This window comes from Perca fluviatilis, chromosome 22 (genome assembly GCF_010015445.1).
Source record: "Perca fluviatilis chromosome 22, GENO_Pfluv_1.0, whole genome shotgun sequence".
Classification (NCBI taxonomy): Eukaryota; Metazoa; Chordata; class Actinopteri; order Perciformes; family Percidae; genus Perca; species Perca fluviatilis.
In genome coordinates, this window is record NC_053133.1 from 7,201,873 (window position 1) to 7,218,771 (window position 16,899).

A 16,899-nucleotide genomic window follows, 5' to 3' on the forward strand; every position below is an offset into this window, starting at 1 on the left:
ATGGACGTTTGTTAAAGGACTGCCAGGTAAATGGACAACGATGAAGCTGATCCAAAAAAACACCCAAAATACCAAAGCAAAGGCAAGAAAATGTAGTGATGACCACAATTCGATCTAAGGAGCCTGACTGCCAATCTCCCAGTCAAATCGCTTTGTCTCATTAACTATCCCTTTGCTTAAAATTAGCTGATTGTTGCACACCTCTCTATCTCCCTCGCCCCTTCACAGAGAAACAGCTGATCTCAATTCGAAGGGGCTTTATTGGCATGGAAAACAGATGTTTACATGGCCAAAACAATGTTGAAAATCATAAAAAAGGGAAGAAAACAAAACATTGTAATCAAATATATACATGAAAATAGGTTAAGTGATGTACACATATAAGCCCATATATACAGATCACTTTCTCTCTCCCCTGTAGGCAGACACACACACACACAGCTGACAGACGCAATGGCATCATCGGTACACCGGCACGGACATGCTCAGTAACGTTAAAAATTACACTTTAACCACATAAACCACGCACAAACAGGAACTGTGTGGCCTCGTAATAGGCTACGGCTCATATTGTTGGTCATTTAAAATAGGCCTACTTATTTAAATTTGCATTTCTGAGTGCATGGCCACAGGGGTACCTGTGTGCTTTAGCATAGAAGGACAGATGTCTGCGTTGGAGAATCAAGTGCTGCTGATGTGGAAACAGCTGAATTAACAGCCACGTAGGAGGAGGTTAAATCCTCTTTATAACGTTATACAATCTATGGCCGTTATGACATGGCACTTGTTGAGGAGAAACTGGCTCAGGAGTAGGTGTCTGGGTTGAAAAATATGCCTGAAACTGAGCTAAATTCTCTTCCTCCTGCTCCTCACAACATCTTTTTGTGACAAACTTAGGGAAATTGTTTTTTTAAATCACCATTAATGGAAAGTATAAAGTCAACTCTGGGTCAAATCAAAGGATCCCTGTAAAACTCTTTGAGCAATAAAGAACAGGATGTTCAGTTTCAAAGCTACAAGAACCATCAACATCCAGTGGTAGTTTAAAGTTTCAGAAATGATCTCTTACTTCTAAAAGAATTTGAATTAAGTGGTGTGTAGAAGCAAAGGCAGCCCCGGCGTCCGTATAATTACGGGAAAATTACATTCATTATTGTAATTTACATCTCATCGCCAATCCAATTATTAGCAGTTTGACCTGCACGGCACGTTAACGTGGAAATCTAAAATGGGCTCCCAAGACGGAGGCAAAGGAGGGGTGGAGGACAGAAAGAAAGTGAGTGAGAGAGTTTGGGACTTTGGGAATTGTAGGAGGGGAAAAACAATCAATATGGCTCTAAAAGATGATGATTTTAAATAGCCATAATTCTCTGCCTCAGAGCACAGCTGCCAAGGGCACTGCTGCAACACTTTGATGTCTGATATGCAATATTGCTGCCAGTAATTTGCTCATCTGCATCTCTGGAGGGACCATCACATGTCTGTCTTGTTCATTTGCCTCAGTATGTGTTGCCAGTCAGTCTGTCTGTTTTGTCCAGCTGTTTCTCCATCTCTCAAAATTAGTATTCACTAAACACATAGACAACTTCTGAGGTACTTTTGGAGTGAAGTAGAGTTGAATTAGGAACTTGTAAGTGGGAAAGAGTCAGAGTCCATTATTCACAGTCTCCAAGGAACAACCGTATCCTGTAAACAATGCAATCTCACTTGTATCTCGTTGGTAATACAGCCCTACACTACCTAAACTACCACATAACAAAACATTGTATTGGCCTTACTTGCCTGACTGCCTGATCAACTGTATGTCCAGCCCGCTGTCTCTTTCCTAACATCTTCTTCACTGTTATTATCTCTGAAAAATTGCTATAGACATACCCATCGCAGTGAGAGATGTAGTGTGTGGGAAGCAATCAGTTCTTCTGTTTTACCGCAATTTCTTCATTATATTTCTTGAATGTGAAATGTTCAATGTATAATTTACATGCAAGGGACAGGCTTAGATGTGTGTTTGTGTGGGTCTGTAGAACAGAGCTTTCATAAGCTCTCCATTGTGGTATCATGACATGCTTGCCACTATAAAAAAGTCAGAATGTGAGCTAAATATCAAGCAATTACTGAACTTTCATTTAATTACTTTATTAATGAAACACCCTAAATTCATCAATTTCCTAAAATGATCCCTACTCCCCCTTCACTATCAACTACCTGGGTATGAAGTCATATTCAAAGCTTTGGAGGGTTAAGGAGGGTATTGATAAATGCACTCGCCACACTCCACCATGAACCCACATATGGCACATTGAACACTAATAGACGTTTACTTTAGCTCAGCTTAAGTAACCATAAATAATAAACCCAAACAATCATGTGCTATAAAATAGATGGCTTCTCTAGCTGATTGATGCATGCATATGAGTATAAGACACACAAAATAAATTCAGCAATGGAGGTTCTTTTTATTTTAGTTTGCTACACAATTTGTAATTTTAAACCCACCACGATAAAGACAATGTTAAAATGTAGTTATAGAAGGAGTTACAGGATTGAGCCAGGGATTCAAGGACACTTTAACAGGGCAGAGGCTTTCAACACAGCGTTAAATGTATTTCTTTCCAATAAAAGGATGGTGTTTTTAGTCATCCCTCTATCACAAATGAACAGTTTTAGAAGGTACTCTAGTGCACCATCTTTGTCTGTGCGAGCGATTAAAGGTGCCAAAATATCTCTCAGAAACCAAGTCAATGCTTCAAATGTACTGTAGGTTGTTTTGAAGCCAGTTGACAGTAGGTCAGATAGCTTCAAACTAACCTGCCTCTCACACTGTTCAACTGGCTGACTTTCATATTGATCCATTCTCTGGAACAATTTCCATAAATCTCAACAGTCTAACAGGCAGGTTGGGAGAATCTCATTGTTAGGGCAGGGAAGTATGGTCTACTGTTTTCATGTCCATGTATGTATGTGTGTGTGTGTGTGTGTGTGTGTGTGTGTGTGTGTGTGTGTGTGTGTGTGTGTGTGTGTGTGTGTGTGTGTGTGTGTGTGTGTGTGTGTGTGTGTGTGTGTGTGTGTCTGTGAGAGTCCATGCCCGTATGTGAGTTCTGGTTGGAATGTCTTAGATGTTCTTTGAAGTTTAAGACAGCCTTGCATCAGCTCACTGGTTCCACTTCATGGGACGTGAATATGTGGATACGAGCAACATCTGAGTCACCGACTTGTGTGCCATTTTTTGGCTGTGTGCCGTGTGAGTGTGTGCAAGTCCACCTTGCTCTGGCATGTGTGCTCTTGCACAGTATCCAGCTGTGTCTCAATTCCTTCCGTTGTGTCAGTTCATACCTGTCCGTCTAAGTGAGTACTGTGCCAGTCCCTGGATGCACTGCGCAGTCTTGACAGACACTCAGCTGTACACAGTACACCTGAAGCGTGATAGGTAAGGGTCGTAGAGTAGAAGTTTAATTTGTTACAAGCTCAGAAAAGTCCCATGACTCACACACATGTATTTGTAACCTGTAATCCCTCTGTTTTTTATCCCACATTATGACGGCCTAGGAGATTCAAAAAAGTATAATAACTTTACCTAGGGTTGGTCAAATTATAAAATTATAATTATGCTGTAATTTAGCTTCTCTGGTTTTCATACCATTAATGTTAATGTGTAAATATTTCAGTAGTAACTGTTAGCTTTCGGATGTAAGCTTCCATGTCCCTAGCCTTTTAAGCTTTCCATTTTGAATTCCTGTTGATGGCATAGATTATAGATCCGTACCCGACTCAGAATTGGTCAATTGATATGGATTCGGCTGTTCAATGCGAATATTCGACTACTTGTTGCTTTTCTTTTCATATAGATTATCATAAAACGCTTTATCAGATTAGTCAGATAGTTGCTGTGAGCTGTAAAATTCACCACTTCTACGCAGAGGGCAGAAGATAACGTTATCTCCAAGCCTGTCTGGGCAAGGCCTCTATTCCTCTGGGCCTGTACCACAGAGCAACATGAAAGCCAGGAGCCCCACTCTGCAGCTACTTCTGGGGACTGAAATATCCCAGAAGTAGCTGGACACTGACTGACCAAAAAAACTGCAACAAAAAATGCTGCTCGACTTCAAGTATCTCAGTCGACTGAGGGGTCTCCAACTAATAATTAAAATCTTTGATTTTCAGTGGGCAGCCCTAATAGATTACCTGCTCATTCTTTAAAAGAAAACATAGCACAGGACTTTTTGTGCATGTGAGAGCCTTGTATGTGGTATCAGACGGCGAGGGCCATGACGAAACGTTGGTATTTAAAAAAAAAAGGGGGAATGGTCTGTGAGAGTTGTGCAGAGGCAATCACAGCCCACCTTTTTTTTCAGTATCTGGAGTACAGCTCCTTTAATACAATATGTAATGATAGCTTTATTTTAAGGTTGCAGTAATGAACTATTAGTGTTGATGTAATTTCATAATAATATTTCCATTGAACTCACTGGATCGCAGAGCAGATGGGGTGACCTCGATCTCACTGTTGGCCTGGTAGGGCTGAAAGGCCGACGCTGAACTCATGTCACCAGTGAAGGGTTCGGGACTCTGCGTACCGGTGGAGCTGGCACTGGTACCGTCCCCTCCATTGTGAGGATCCTGCTCTTCATATACTGCTACCAGCTGGAGGGAAAGGGAAAAACACATGTTTTAAAATTAGTCTGTGTTTTCAGGGGATAAAAACAGACAGAAATGTTACCACTACCTACATATGCAGTAATTTTGAATGAATGGGTACATGTACTGTACAGTATATAAGTGTGTTTTTTTATTTCACATTCAAATCACTCAAGAAGTCTTGTAGCAACTCTCTCTCTCTCTCTCTCTCTCTCTCTCTCTCTCTCTCTCTCTCTCTCTCTCTCTCTCTCTCTCTCTAATCTTGCAACATCTGCAGTCATGTTGTGCGGGGTGTTCCGGGTTGCCAGGTTTGGCTCCCACAGCGAGCAGCTGCTGCATTCCCACTAAGGTGATATGTTGCCATGTTTCCCAGGCCAGATAAGGAGACCTTTCTACACCATCCCATAATTATCGGAGTTTAACACACAGCTCATCACTACAGCCAACGCGCCCACTTAACAAGAGAGCAAGAGAGAGACAGCAGCCTGGATTATGGTGTGAGAGAAACACAAGACTCTGTTTCGTCTTTCACCGGGATAAAGACAATTAAATCGGCCAATGCTGATTGACTACATACGAGTCAAGGCTTATACGTATGCTCCTGGACTGAGACATAAACATAGAGACAGACAGAGAGAGAGAGAGAAAAAAAAAAAAAAAAAAAAAAAAAAAAAAAAAAAAAAAAAAAAAAAAAAAAAAAAAAAAAAAAGGAGCAATTGTAAAGCATAAAACCTGTAGCGGTGGAGTGCCAACTGGTTTTCATTGCCAGCACTAACTGTTACTAAACCTCTCACAAAAAGATTAACCTCTTATTCCATTCAGACAGAGCAATCATACAGCAGCAGCCTGATACACACCATGCTATACAGGACAATAGTATGTATATTACAGACTTGAGATGAGTTCCTTTTTATGTCTTTGTGCTACCTGCAAATCTATGTAATAGAAGGCCATGGACGTGGAGGGAGCAACCAACAAAGAGGCATTAGACGCTGGTGGGAGCAAACAGCTTTTGTGTACCCTGCATCGTATTTTTCTGGAGGTAAAAATAGCACAAGTGTTTTTCCATGTATTTGCTGTTTTTCATCACCCTTGTGCAGGGGAATCTGCATATAAACAAGTTTAGAAGCCCCTGCTCTTCTTTTTTTATTTAATGCATATGCAGAGGATGATGCCTAAGTGTGTATGTGTTTGTGTATATGCGTCGGAATTTATGCCGTTCTGTGAATATGCCGATGTGGTTTACTCTTGCCGTAATTCACGGCGACATCTCTCACGCTGGCTTTGCACAATTAAAGCAGGCTGCATTTTTTTCCTTAAGATGTTTCCTCGCATCCCGATGGCGTCTCTGAGACATACTTTATTACTGAAGGCTTTACCCATTTCACTCTAATCACGTTCCATTCCGATCTTGAAATTACATTCCTCAGGTTGTAAGGGTTTGTCACAAATCTGCTCAGTGCACCAGAGAGGCAATCAGAGAGGAAAGAGATCTGGTGCTACAGAATAAGAAGGCCTTCATATTAGAAATCAGGCAGTTTTAGGAGGTAATTTGCCAAAGATTTGCTTACTGCAAATGTGTAAATTCACGTGTTAAGGCATGAAACGACTGTTCTTAAATTGGGAAATCTGCCTTATTTCCATATCTTATCATTTCATATCTGGTTTCTTTAGAAGATGGTAAAACTTATTTCAAGAAGTGGGGATTCTTTTGGATGAAAAGATGTTTTGACTGAAAATGTTTGTGATAATGATGAAAGGAACAGCTATGTGAAGATGCCGAGGCGGCTGTGAACACAGACTAGAGTGAAGGGTTGTCCCCAGAGTTATTTACACTGCCCGAGTGCATGTGTGAGCCAATGAATCATTACTGACAAAGTAATCAGGCCTCCCATTCATATGTTGCTGGGAGTATTTAGCAACCTGACAAGCCCTCTGCCTGCCAGCTGCCCATTTAGAGAAGTGGTGAATACTGTTGTTGGTGTCGCGGCGAAACATGATTCATTTTAAATACATTCCAAATCCCTCTAATTAGGTCCACTTCGCTATGCCTTGCATCCTTTCACCAGACACTCCAGAACACTCTATGGGTATCTGACATGTACAGCCAAATTCATCCACACACCCTCCATTTCACAATCAAATGGGTGTGCATTTATCCTGCATTCAATATTCATGGCCTCTTAATAGTGCTCATTCGTCCCCTAAACCCAGAGGGACATGAAAAGTTCCCACAGTTCAGAAATATGATTTCTCCTTTCCAGGCAGTACACTCATGTTTGGCTTTTTACTTCTTTGTTTGTCCTTGATCTAAGGTTTACATGACATGTACAGTATGTTCAATTGATCACCAACGGAAATTTTCGACAGAATAGTATGGTACAGTTTATGAAACATGTTAGGAAACTATTTTAAACTCATATCAGAGAGATGTGGGCGGCAGGCATAGCAATAGGTGTAGCCATACTTTAATCATTTCATATCAAGTCTTTAGCACGGATGCATATCATATTAGCACCAGTCAACCATGAGTATAATATATAAACCAAATTTTAAAAGTTTCTTAGTTTTCGAATTCCAAAGTTTATGCTTATCTACCAGGTCCAGTTATGACAGTCTTATCATTTCCAGATGTGCCAGCATTGCTTGTAGCCATTTGTGCCGTGACCAAAACATACAAACAGGGATGGAAGATACACACTTATAATCAAAACACATCTGCACAGTATCTTTGGAGGAGGTATGGGCTGCCAGATTTTGAGAAGTGCGCCATACTGTAAAGCATATTCCTCGCCTCTCTCCGAGCTCTCTCCATCGTCATCCTGTCCTCTGTCTGTGCCGTGGAGAAGGGGGCACTCTTGGCCAGAGGGAAAACTGACGCAATTGTTGCTCTTGACGAGACAGAGCTCAAGCTGCAAGCAGCAAAAACCATTACACAAACGCTTTCCTTCCGTCTGGGAATTGGTCACAGTCACTTAAGAACCTTAGACGATTTCGTGTTTTGATTTTTTTATTCTCACACTTTCCCCCTGTGGCTGCTTTGGGTTGAGTTGTGTTCAAAAGTTTTTCAAAAGGAGGAAAAACTTTTTTTTAGCATTGCAAAAAGGGAAATGGCATGGCTAACCGTCAAGTGGCATAACAGTTGAGGCTGAGGAGTCAGAGCGGAGGGAGAAGAGGGGAGTAAAAGAGAATTTGGAAGAGCCCCCGAATAACAACATGGTACAAACTACAATAAAACACACAGTTATATCAAATCTAAAGGTAGGAAAAAAGGAATGAGAGGAGGAAAGCACATGACAGGATGTGAGTTGAAGAAATGTTCCAGTTTCCAGTCTCAGGATAAACTCTGGAGCGATTTGAAAAACCTATTTAGCTCATACCTGCTTCAGTTGAGAGAAGCGAGGAAAAAAGAAGAACTGAGTTTTATTTCATGGGCCTCTCTCTCTCTCTCTCTCTCTCTCTCTCTCTAGCAGGGAGTTACAACACTGCTGCTGCCTTAAGCCCCTGGAGCAAGGCTGACACTCATCCACTCTTAGCCGGTTCCACTGACTGTCACAGCAGTTGCCAATCAACCGCTATCTACCTGGAAGCCTGAGGGCTGCTGGAGAGAGCACAGGATGGAGAGAGACGATGATGAAGGGGTGAGACGAGGCAGAGGAGAAGAAGCAAAAGGAAAAGAGAGAGAAAGTCAGATGAGGCCGGGCATTCTCAGCAGCCTAGGTAAAAGCTCTATTTGGATTCAGTATTTCCATATCTGTAACGGAGAGAGCAGGGAGATAGGGCACCGAAAAACAGAATCTCAGGGATGCCTTTCATGTCGGCCCCCTTTGATCTCCTTCCGGCTTTTGGCAGCAAGGGTGGAGAAGAAGAAGAGATGGAGGGGAAGCAGCTGAGGAGGGGATGAAGAGCTGTTTTGACAACCTCTCTCCATCTCTTTTCTCTCCTTTCCAATCCCCCCGGTACAAAACAGTCCCTCCAGGATTTCGCGATGTCGCGATCGCAACAATTCACGCAAATTCAACCAATCACCGTGAATTCAGGTGCGACTAAAAATTTTGACCAATCACTGCAACTCTACCGCAATTTTGACCAATAACTGGAGTTTCCCTCGACTTCAACCAATCCCAGCAGTCCCCCGTGCCAGACTTTGTGTCAGTATGTGACTCTGAGAGCCACTGACCAAGCGGGAGTGAGAACAGGTTGATGTAACACACGTACAGTACGTCGCCAAATTCATTTCCTTGTTTCTGATATGAAGACGAGACGTGTGTGACTCGAACATCTCACATTTACCAAGAAAACGTACAGCGAAAGACCGTGCAGAACATTTCAGACCATCCTGCCAACCTGTACGCATTTTTATATCAATGTACGCTGTAACGTTTCTTCACTCGAAAGTCGCTGAAAGCTGCTGCTGTTTCCTGTCGGCTCTCTGCCACGGGCGGGGCTGCTGCGTGCACACACACACACACACACACACACACACACACACACACACACACACACACACACACACACACACACACACACACACACAACTCCATGTGATTTAGCTGTCTAACTATGGCTTTATTGGGATCCTGGCAGAAGTAATAATAAACCGGAGATGAGCCGTACACGATGACCTAAATTGAGGACAGCTACACTCGTTATTATAAGTGAATGATAAATTAAAGTCCAATAAGTCCTTTATCAAACCGTATGAATGTGTGTCCCAGGCCAGGATAGGAAATTAACTAACAATGTAAAGATCAACAAGACACTGGAACATATGTTCAAATTTGCCTCATTCAATAAATTATAATTTTTTGTCTTAAATCCACCAGCCATTTTCTTATGCCAACATTTGCAGCATCCTGAGCCTTTCTGGTAAGGTTACTAGGAAAACTCAGCCCAGAGTAGTTTTATTCTCCCTGAAACTAGTTTCCTTTTTATTTTTAAAGAAGTATACCAAAAAAAATACCAAAAACATTGCAACTTTTATCACAATTTTTTTACAAAAGCTCCCGCAAAATCAGGCATTTTGGGCCGCAACAATCTCAATAAAAGGCCGTGAAATCCTGGAGGGACTGACAGAACAGCCATACACCAAGCCACAGACCAAAAACACAAGAAAACAGAGGTTATTAGTAGTCACAGGGCAGCGCTGGCAGTGCCACCCGAGACATGTAATACCTGCCCCGCGACGCTCTGACGCTAATCCATATCTGCTACGACAGCCTTTTCACAGCCGAGTGGAAGGGAAGGCTGACATGAGTCAACCCACGGGAAACCTGTCCGCTCAATCCACACCTTCAATTAAGGAGCACATCCAAAGTCGCGCCAGGCTCCGTCCTGCTGTGAATATTTATGGCTGCACAAAAAGTCACCCCTTTCATATGTATTCATTTGTCACACTTTATTTCTTTTCCCTTCCAATCCAAAAGCTAGAATTCAGTGTGTTACGCAGTGATTATATCGAAACAATAGGCAGATAAGCTGACTTTCTTTCTTTTCTTCTTCTTTGTTCATGGGAATGTGAAAGGCTCTGTGCAAATGTCTCTTATACTTGCTTTGAGATGAAAGAATGACATTTCGGTCAGCGTATTTATTGGTATAATGAATGAGTTGTGTTAAGTTATGCACTGACTAACCGAATGAGGTTACTGCCTCTGCTAGAAAATGCAAACATACACATACCCCCACACACACACACACACACACACACACACACACACACACACACACACACACACACACACACACACACACACACACACACACACACACACACACACACACACACACACACACACACACACAGTCCAGGTTTCACCTCCCCTTCCCTTCCCTATCATTTATCATGATTTTATTGCAAGGGCACCAGGGGCACAAAGTTATTACAGGGACAGTAGCGGTGGAAACTGTGAAAGCCACTACACCTGAAACTCCGAGAACTCTGTTGAGTAATAGCCATGAGCTACTATTCGTCATCCACACACCACCCTTCTATCCATCCATCTGTCCATCCATCCATACGTCCCCTTCAACACTCCCCATCTATCTGTCAGGGATCCTTTAAGCATCCATCAAAGAGTAAGATTTTGTTTTAAAACGTCTATCCGTATGCAAACAGACCTCAGTACAGCCCAGTACACATTCTCACTCCCATTGCGTAAATTATGGACGCTTGGCATTGTTATTGACGCTAAAAGTCTCCTTTAGCGATTTATCTAAACATGCTTGGTTTGGACTATTGGCGTCACTTTTGACGCAGTTTAGGTTTAGGAAAAGATAGCATGTGGGTGGGCTTATAGCATGTGGGTGGGCTTATAGCATGTGGGTGGGCTTATAGCATGTGGGTGGGCTTATAAAAGGTGTGTTGGTGACACGTGGGACAAGAACGGGACAGTTGGGTTTAGGAAAAGAAGAACGGGACAAGAATGGGACAGTTGGGTTTAGGAAAAGAAGAACGGGACAAGAATGGGACAGTTGGGTTTAGGAAAAGAAGAACGGGACAAGAACCCAACTTTGCTTAGAGCACCTTTAATAATATTACGTCATCTTCAAGCGCCGCGGAGCTGCTGCTCTGCCCGGTGCGTTCTAAACACACGCTGAAGTGCGCTTATTGCGTCGTATCTGACGCAGAGAGCCAGCGACCACCCGTCATTTTACGAGCTGGGAGTAAGAACGGGTTGGATGTGATACACTCTTTAACTCCCGAGATAGTACGTGGTCTTTTCATATCCCTCGAAGAGAATATGACCTTTACTTGTAACTTTTCCATGACCTTAGGCAACATCACAATGGAGCAAGCTTCCTCCTCCAATACTGTAGAGTTATCACATCGTTTTCAATATTTCATACTTTCCTCCCCGTCCATTATTTCTCACACGCCCGGAGTTGAGCAAACCAACAAAGTGCTTAGTCCTGTATTTTCCCTGCTCATTAAGACCATCAAATATTCAAAGAATAGGTCTCGAGCACTCTGGCCTGCCATCACTAGCATTCCAAATAACCCTCAAATGGCACCCCGCAGCGCCTCAGAAGCATATGCATATTTCAGGTGCTGTCACATGGGGTTGATGCAGGGGAAGAGCGCCCTGAAGGCTCGCTAAGGCAAGACCTGAAATGATGACACACACGTAAAGAAAATGTAATGCGTAACGATGCTGCGACAAATGGAATACATCCTCCCGTTTATAACTAGTGACGGTGTGCAAGGGCAGTGGAGGAGGGTGGTGCGGAGAGGGAAATGGCGGGGGGGAGTTTATACGCAGGAGAGCAGATGTAGAGAAGATGACAGGCTTAAAGAAATATAATCCCCAAACAAGCAAACGCAAGTCCTGAGATTGGTTTACGCTGCTGTTCTCGCTAAAACATTAAGTCATCATTTCTTTCACTTTTTTAAGGCAAAGCAGCTCGTAAGATAGATGCACTGCTGGAAGAAGAAGAAAACCCGAGGTGGGAGGGGTGTTAAAGAAAAGAATGGGCAAAGAGGCAGTGAGAAAATATACAGAGCAAGCAAAGTTTAACCAGATTAGAGACTCATCCCTTTCAAATCCACTCGGCCAAGTTCTCGTCCCTGCCTTTGAAGTTTTTCTCCTGTGTTTGGGGAAATGAATTCACACATATTAGGGCGCCCTGTGTAAGAGCTACCTACGCAGTGCTGACAGAAGGGAAAATTCCTACTACGCCCCCGCCGCGTTCTCCCGTGTATATTAATACCTTATAACCCTTGGTCATATGTACAATTCAACACTATTGAGCCCTGGGAAATAAATAAGACTTTTTTTTTTTAAAGGCACACAAAAGACCTTCGCTGTCTGCAACTTAAGAGTCAAGGGAGAGAAGGGAGATGAGGGAGAGGAGGGAGCAAGGGAGGGGAAAATGATGACATATTCAAGAAAGCAATTAGGGTGGGTGTCCATAAGAAAGCCGGGAAAATGATGAGCATCTTATGACCTCGATGGGCTAAATTACCATCAATCACCTGACACTAATTAACACTGCACAGACTTGAAATAATGCTGAACTTGTTCCATCAACACGTCTACATTTTTCAACGTAATCTTAATAATTATCCTATTCCATTCTAGGTGTACAGAAATGTATTCATTTCATTTCAGTGTGTCTACTTTGAATTCACACCTTTCACAAATGTAGTCTAAGATATTCTTCAGTTGCTATACTTTTTTGTAGCTTTTAGGCTGAATGCATAGAAAGCAAAGGCTGTATCCAGAATAGTTTGTGTCGTCTTATCATTTTTTTAAGATATCTTCTATTGATTTCCATACCTATATTCATTTTGCTGTCTAAACAGAGTTGCTGGGGGCACCTTGAGGTGTTGCACCCTCAAACTGGTCTTAAAGAAATCTAATCAATGAAATGAACCTGTCTGCTCCCCCAGTCTTCATCCAGCCCAGCCCCACTACTCTGCACATCCAATCTAATAATGCCGTTCCTCCTCTGCCCTGATTCACATGCAAAACAACAGCCAGACAGTCTGTCTAGGGGCCGCACTCGCAAATACACACGCATAGAGATGAGGATGTGAGGGCACCCACCCATCCATACACACCCAAACTGCAGATATACGCACACAAGCAGAAAAAGTCACAGTTTGTGTATTAGTATTCCTCTCCCAAAGCTATATTAGAAAAACCCATATTCTAACAGTGCCTTTCAGAGGGAAATGCCCTTCAATCTTTCATTGGTTATGCACAAAGCCAGGAGAGTAATTAAAAACTCCACATCCAGGGACCTCGGCACAGAGAGAGAGAGAGGGCCAAAAGAAAAAAGGGAAAGCTTCAAACATTTCAGGCCTCCCTGGTGGAAAGAGATGGAGGGAATGAGGAGCAGAAAGTGGAGTGGAGCAGACAGCAGACAGAAAGGGAGGGTCGTATCCTTGACGAGGCCATACATCCTCTGTAGTCAAAGCAGATGGAAATCAGGTATTTCATACCTTTAACAAGGCCAGACCCGATCACTAACCAGAATATAGGCTTTAAGATTGTAGTCTCATAAACGCTGGCCCTAATTACCTAAGATCCGTCTCAGGGTGTTGGTGAAAGGATCTAGAGAAAAGCCCTCTCTCTTTGATTCTCAAAAGAAGACACCAAGAGCTCACATCTAACACTGATGTGTTAGAGAGCTGTGAATTGTAGCTGCACTGAAGATATCTGGACACAGACCTTATTACAGAGAAATATTAAGAGAGACACCTCAGAACACCACATTTGGCCTAGAAAGCCACAGTACATCACTGATAGTTTTATTTTTTTTTTTCAAGTGTGGATTTGTACTTTCATTTCATTGTGTGCTATGTTTGCCTGTTTTTGGTTAAGACGGCTTTCTATCATATGCTAAGTGTGATATCACTCTCAGGATCAAGAATATTCTTCAATGTCATAACAGATTCAAGTCAAATCTCAACCCATAGGCACAGTACAGATCAAAATGCAATTCCAATTTGACACAAGGGACTAAGACTGACTTTCTGGCTTTGAGGTGCATATCCGGTTTCCAAATTAGGGTGTTGGTCTCCCTCCTGGGTGGCCTTTGCCCTGTCACCTGTGACGGCTGTCAGTGAGCTGCCTGGTATGGCCATGGACCAACAACAGAGGCTGTATGTGTGCAAAGACTACTTTATATACAAAGAGAAGCACTTTCAACTTGTAAAATAGAAAATCAAAACAAATACTTAAATGTGCTTGATGACTGAAAGCAACACCTTACATGGAATAGATTAATAATTCATGCTGTGCATTCAACTCTAATTTAATGAATGTCATTTAAGAAAACATTCTAGTATAAACAAGCAAGAAGAAATTGTTTTTTACAAGTAGGACAAATCTAACATATGAAAACTTTATCACATTACAGAAGCAGCAATGGATGTTGATTATCTTCAATCAGAAATTAAGACAGCGGGTGTTTTAAAATGTGTTCTGGACTGAGAGACAACAACATGTATTGTTTGCATCAGATAATACCAGGAGCTAGATTATCTCCCGTTCCTAGCTTAAGGGGCACTGCCCCATTTTACACGTGAAGATGCGTTAACTCATCATGAGGAGTACTACTCAGCTAGTGAAAAGAGTTATAGTTGTAAGAAAATAACCCGGATGATGTCATCACAGTCATTACAGCTTGGGCTTGGAGATGAAAAACTTAAACCAGAAAACCTGCATTGCAAACTGGGTGCGTGGAAAGTTGGAAAGATGTGGGCATTTACCAGGCAGGACAGGTCTAATGAAAGATGGTTTCAAGTTGCATTATGGGAAATGTTGGAAATGGAAGTGCTACATTAATTGATGAAATACCTCTTTAAAGTGATGGTTCGGAGTAATTCACCCTAGGGTCCTTTGCACCATGACCTCGAGCCAAACACCCCCCCCAGAAGCTTTTTTCACCTGGGTCGAACATTGGGAGAGTTAGCTAGAGTAGCGTTATCAGCTGAATAGCTTAGCGCAGGGGCTAACGGACCCACGTTTGTATCTCGTAAGTTACCCCACTAATAATGCCCGAAATGATACCAAACGTCTACAAGTAGTACAAATAGGTTATGCACTCATAAAACGATGGATTGCAAAGTTTGTAAGTACACCAGAAGTTTATGTAAATAACACTTGCCTGCTGGCTTCTGCTCTCTGTTGTTGTTGCTGGTGTAAGACGAGTGCTTAGGGTCGTCTACAAATTACAACACCGAAAAGAGATGCAACAAAAATATTTATTAATTTAATTTTTTTTTTAAGTGCTGTAGTATAACTAGCAGGAGACAAGTAATAATTGAGGTAAGTTTAGAGACATTACGTTATTTAATCATTGAATTAATAAATATTTTTGTTGTAACTCTTTTCGGTGTTGTAATTTGTAGACGGCCCTAAGCACTCGTCTAACTGCAGGTAGCAGCAGCAGCAACAGAGAGCAGAAGAGAGCAGGCAAGTGTTCATAAACTTCTGGTGTACTTACAAACTTTCCAATCCATCGTTTTATGAGAGCATAACCTATTCTTTGTACTACTTGTAGACGTTGTGGTATCATTTCGGGCGTATTAGTGGGGTAACTTACAAGATACTAAACGTGGCGTCCGTAGCCTGCATTCAGCTGATAACGCTACTCTAGCTAACTCTCCCAATGTTCGATCCAGGTGAAAAAAGCTTCTGGGGGGGTGTTTGGCTCGAGGTCATGGTGCAAAGGACCCTAGGGTGAATTACTCCGAACCATCACTTTAACTCTACAAATCTTCAAATAAAAATGAAAGTAAAAAGTTTCAATGACCAAAAAGAATTCTTGAGTATATATGTTTTTGGTATCACCACCTAACCAAAAACAACAAATCAATCTTATGGTATGGTTATGTTGCTGTTCTCCAAAAATGAAGCATAAAAATAAACACACATACACTTTTCATAGAGCACTAAGAGGGCAGCTGGACAATGTAGCCTAAGACCTACTTCTCTTCCAGGCACTTGGACAACTGCGTACACACACACACACACACACACACACACACACACACACACACACACACACACACACACACACACACACACACACACACACACACACACACACACACACACACACACACAGCCTGGTTACCATATCCCTACCCGTCGTTTAGCTGAGCAGCTGCCAGTGTCGGGCCACTAAGCCAGTCAGCTTATTAATCAGCCTGTCAGGTGCTCAGCAATACTGCTAATCAGCTAGCCAACCAGCTAGTCAGAAATAAGTCAACTAATCCCAAGCTACTGAGTCATTCAGCTAGTTAGCGAGCCAGGCAACCAGTTAGTCAACCTATCAGTCGATGTATTGGCTACGCCAGCTACCAGTTTCACACAAAGTGCTCAGCCAGCCAGCCAGCCAGCCAGTTATTAAGCCAACTAGTGCTATCTAGGCAGCCAGCAAGGAGATGACCAAGTGGACCTAAACACCCCACTGTTGGCACTGAACTAAGCAGAGGCAAAACTAACACCCACAACGCACGCACGCACACACACACACACACACACACACACACACACACACACAACTAGCCAGTGGGGACAGCACTGTCATTATCTGCCATCTGCAGGCCTGAGTGGCTTTAGCCTGGAGGGAGAGGAAACGAAGAGGAGGGAAGACAAGCAGGGAGAGAGGATGCCTGTCCTTGTGTGTGTATGTGTAGTTTGGGGAAGGGGGGGGACCAATGTGAGAAATGGCACGCTCTCCCTCACACACCGAAATGCACGAAAAAGACAACAAAGAAATGGCTTTGTGCCCACACTGGGAACATACTGG

The 16,899-nt window shown here is 42.6% G+C and overlaps 1 protein-coding gene across 9 annotated transcripts in view; it reads right to left on the reverse strand.

Annotated features, from left to right (window-relative positions):
• Nucleotides 1-16,899, reverse strand: part of LOC120552354 (partitioning defective 3 homolog) — a 382,624-nt gene that overhangs the window by 249,044 nt on the left and 116,681 nt on the right. For all 9 annotated transcript variants that reach the window (XM_039790356.1, XM_039790350.1, XM_039790354.1 and 6 more), the window contains exon 3: nt 4,467-4,641. In XM_039790356.1, coding sequence (XP_039646290.1) covers nt 4,467-4,641 — 175 coding nt within the window. The remainder of the gene's footprint in view (nt 1-4,466; nt 4,642-16,899) is intronic.